The following is a 3,262-nucleotide window of genomic DNA, read 5'->3' as shown; positions in this document are numbered from 1 at the left end:
ACACAGGGCCTCACAGCACTGCATCGGGTGGTTGTGCTGTGGTTTACACTGTCTACGTAGTCACACACAGGGCCTCACAGCACTGCATCGGGTGGTTGAGCTGTGGTTACACTGTCTACGTAGTCATAGGGCCTCATAGCACTGCATCGGGTGGTTGTGCTGTGGTTTACACTGTCTATATAGTCACCGGGCCTCATAGCACTGCCTCGGGTGGTTGTGCTGTGGTTTACACTGTCTACGTAGTCACAGGGCCTCATAGCACTGCATCGGGTGGTTGTGCTGTGGTTTATACTGTCTACATACTTTCACAAAAGTAACAGTTTTCTCTTACTCTTACCTTTTTGTTCTTGATGTTGAGGGAATTTATTTTCTAATGTGCTCTTTTTTTTACATATACTTATCAAAAAATGTCTTTTTGAAAATGAGGATAAGTTTTTTTTTTTTGAGCCAAGAGTCTCACTATGTCACCTTTGGTAGAGTGCTGTGGCTTTACAGCTCACAGCAACCTCAAGCTCTTGGGCTTAAGCAATTCTCTTGCCTCAGCTGGGACTGCAGGGGCCCACCACAACGCCCGACTATTTTTTTGTTACAGTTGTCACTGTCGTTTAGCAGGCCCAGAGACCGGGTTTGAACCTGCCACCCTCAGTGTATGTGGCTGGTGTCATAAGCACATGGTATGGGCTCTGAGCTGGTGAATAAGTTTCGTTTTTGGAACTGGGGACTATACGGAGAAAACTATTGCAGGGAAGTAATAATGGTATATTTCTGGTAACAGTTACCTTATCTTTTATTTCATTATGTCATTTTGTATTTCATGTTGAAAGATGTCTTTATTTCATACTATAAGCTGTTGAAATGAGTTTAAGTTTTTCTCTTTATATTTTTTCTTTGTCAGCCTAACTGTACTTACTTTCTAATAAATGGTTATTACCACATACGTCGTAATTTTCTTACAGATTCACAGAACTTTATGTAGAAGAATTGGAAACTAAAGAAGACTTACAAATTCTTGTTGTGGATTATCTAAGAGGATTGAGTGTGAATAAGAGCACAGTGCAAGGAATCATAAAGTAAGTTCTCTTTTTTTGTTTGTTTTGAGACAGAGTCTCACTTTGTCGTCCTCGGTAGAGTGCTGTGGCTTCATAGCTTATGGCAACTTCAAACTCTCGGACTCAAGTGATTCTCTTGCCTCAGCCTCATAAGTAGCTGCCACAATACCCGACTATTTTTTTGGAGACAGGTTCTCACTCTTGCTCAGGCTGGTCTTGAACCCGTGAACTCAGGTAATCCATCTGCTTTAGCCTTTCAGAGTGCTGGGATTACAGGTGTGAGCCACATTGCCTGGCCTAGAGTCCTATTTTAAATAGGTTTGCCAGGGAGGCATTTGTTCAAAATGCTTTGGAATGGCTTCCCACTCTGTGTCCCCAAATTGGAATATTTTTGATAGCCGGGAATATTTGAACAATACTGTATATTCATGTAGTTAAGAATTAAGATATGGAGGCTAGAGAGATAGGGCTTAGGTGAAGTGAGGCTCTTGTAATATGCTAGTGGTACAAGTAGTCGTGTTCCAGGTATAAAAACCCATTTCTGAAATGTCAAAAAAAATTTTTTTTTTTTTTTGCAATAGAAAGACAATCTTGCTAACTAGCACAGAGGTGTTGCAAATCCTATTTGGGGAGGAACTTGGAGTTCGTCTGTGACACATAGTTGGTTATAATTGATTTTCCGGTGGTAGCTGATCATGAATTTCAGAGTGTTGACGTGACAAATTAATGTTTCAGTCTGGAACCTCTCCCATCTCGTCATCAGTTGGACTTCTAATGTGGGGTGGTGACAACAGTCACAGCAATCATGTCTTCTTCCCCCATTTTAGCATTTGGTCTTTAGTGATTGTAGCTATACCTGTACCTTTCAAAGCACCACGAGTTCTATTTTCTGTGTTTATTCATCACTGTTCTAGATCATAAGGAACTAATTTTGTACCTTAAATTAGAGCCAACTCTGCCAGTACCTTTTTGCTAGAGGAATTGTACCATGCATTTCGCAATTTCCCAAAGGCAGTCAATAGCTCTGCCTTTTATTTTGAAGATAGCCTCTGAATATGTAAAAGAAGGTTTAAAAGAGAGTGAGAGGCTTTGATTTTTGGACCATTTCTGGTCTAAAAGAATCTATGGTTCTTTCATAGAGAAGTGAAAATAATGAATGCTTGTTAGGAAATAAAATCACCTGAACTTTTTCTTCTTCATAGCTTTTACACAGCTTTGAGGAAAGAGTCTGGGACTAAATTGGTGGATGGGACTGGCCACAGACCTCACTACAGCCTTAGGACTCTCTGCAGGGCCCTGAGGTTTGCAGCTTCCAACCCGTGTGGCAGCATCCAGCGCTCACTCTACGAGGTCTTTCTAAAGTTTCCTTGACTTGGGAGTGGGTGGAGGGGCTCACCCTGGGAAGGAGGGGGTGGGAATGCATATGCTGGTTTGCCTGTGGCTGCCAGTCAGTCAGATCAGCCAGAACAGTTCAAATCAGAGCTGCTGTGTCCTCAACATCGCAGGACTTTACATGTATTGCCTGGGAAGTTGGGAAGAAGCTCCACCCAAGCGATTAAGTCTTGTTCCTAACCTAAGTTGGGCTGGCATTGCAGAAGGGCAGTTAGTGTTATGTATGTTTGTGTTTTCTCTCTAGGGCTTTTGTTTGGGTTTCTTAACACAGCTTGACAGAGCATCGCACCCAATAGTGCAGAAACTCATTTGTCAGTACATCGTCTCTGGCAGTGTCAAAAGTTTGCTGAAGCAAGTATGTCCTGTTTTGATTTTTTATGTGTTTAATAATAAACTAATCACTGAGTTATCAAATTTTAAGCTTTTTTTAATAGATATATCTTCTAATTGAAATGGTAACATGTCACAAAAGTTACATTACAGAAATATATGTATTAGAGGTGACAATTTCTAATAATCGTATTTTTTGTCAATTTAAATCCAGATGATAACCATTTCCAGCTAAATTGTTATTTATTTTATTTATTATATATTAAAATTCTTGTGTATGTATTGACTTAGGTAAATTCCAAAATGTATTTAAATATATGTGATGTGAGTGGAATTAGCTTTCTTTTTTCGGCTAACTGTATCTTGGATATATTTTTGCCTTTGCACCAGTGATCATAACACACTTCAGGGCCTCACAGCACTGCATCGGGTGGTTGTGCTGTGGTTTACACTGTCTACTTAGTCACACACAGGACCTCACAGCACTGCCT

General features: G+C 40.5%; 1 protein-coding gene across 1 annotated transcript in view; it reads left to right on the top strand.

Annotated features, from left to right (window-relative positions):
- Positions 1-3,262, top strand: part of MDN1 (midasin AAA ATPase 1) — a 181,737-nt gene that overhangs the window by 65,752 nt on the left and 112,723 nt on the right. The window contains exons 20-22 of the mRNA XM_012809944.2: positions 957-1,070; positions 2,252-2,399; positions 2,686-2,796. Coding sequence (XP_012665398.1) covers positions 957-1,070; positions 2,252-2,399; positions 2,686-2,796 — 373 coding nt within the window. The remainder of the gene's footprint in view (positions 1-956; positions 1,071-2,251; positions 2,400-2,685; positions 2,797-3,262) is intronic.

The sequence above is a fragment of the Otolemur garnettii genome, unplaced genomic scaffold (genome assembly GCF_000181295.1).
Source record: "Otolemur garnettii isolate 467f Iridium unplaced genomic scaffold, OtoGar3 scaffold00118, whole genome shotgun sequence".
Lineage (NCBI taxonomy): Eukaryota > Metazoa > Chordata > Mammalia > Primates > Galagidae > Otolemur > Otolemur garnettii.
Note: the sequence above shows the minus strand (reverse complement) of the source record. Positions and strands in the feature narration are given on the sequence as shown.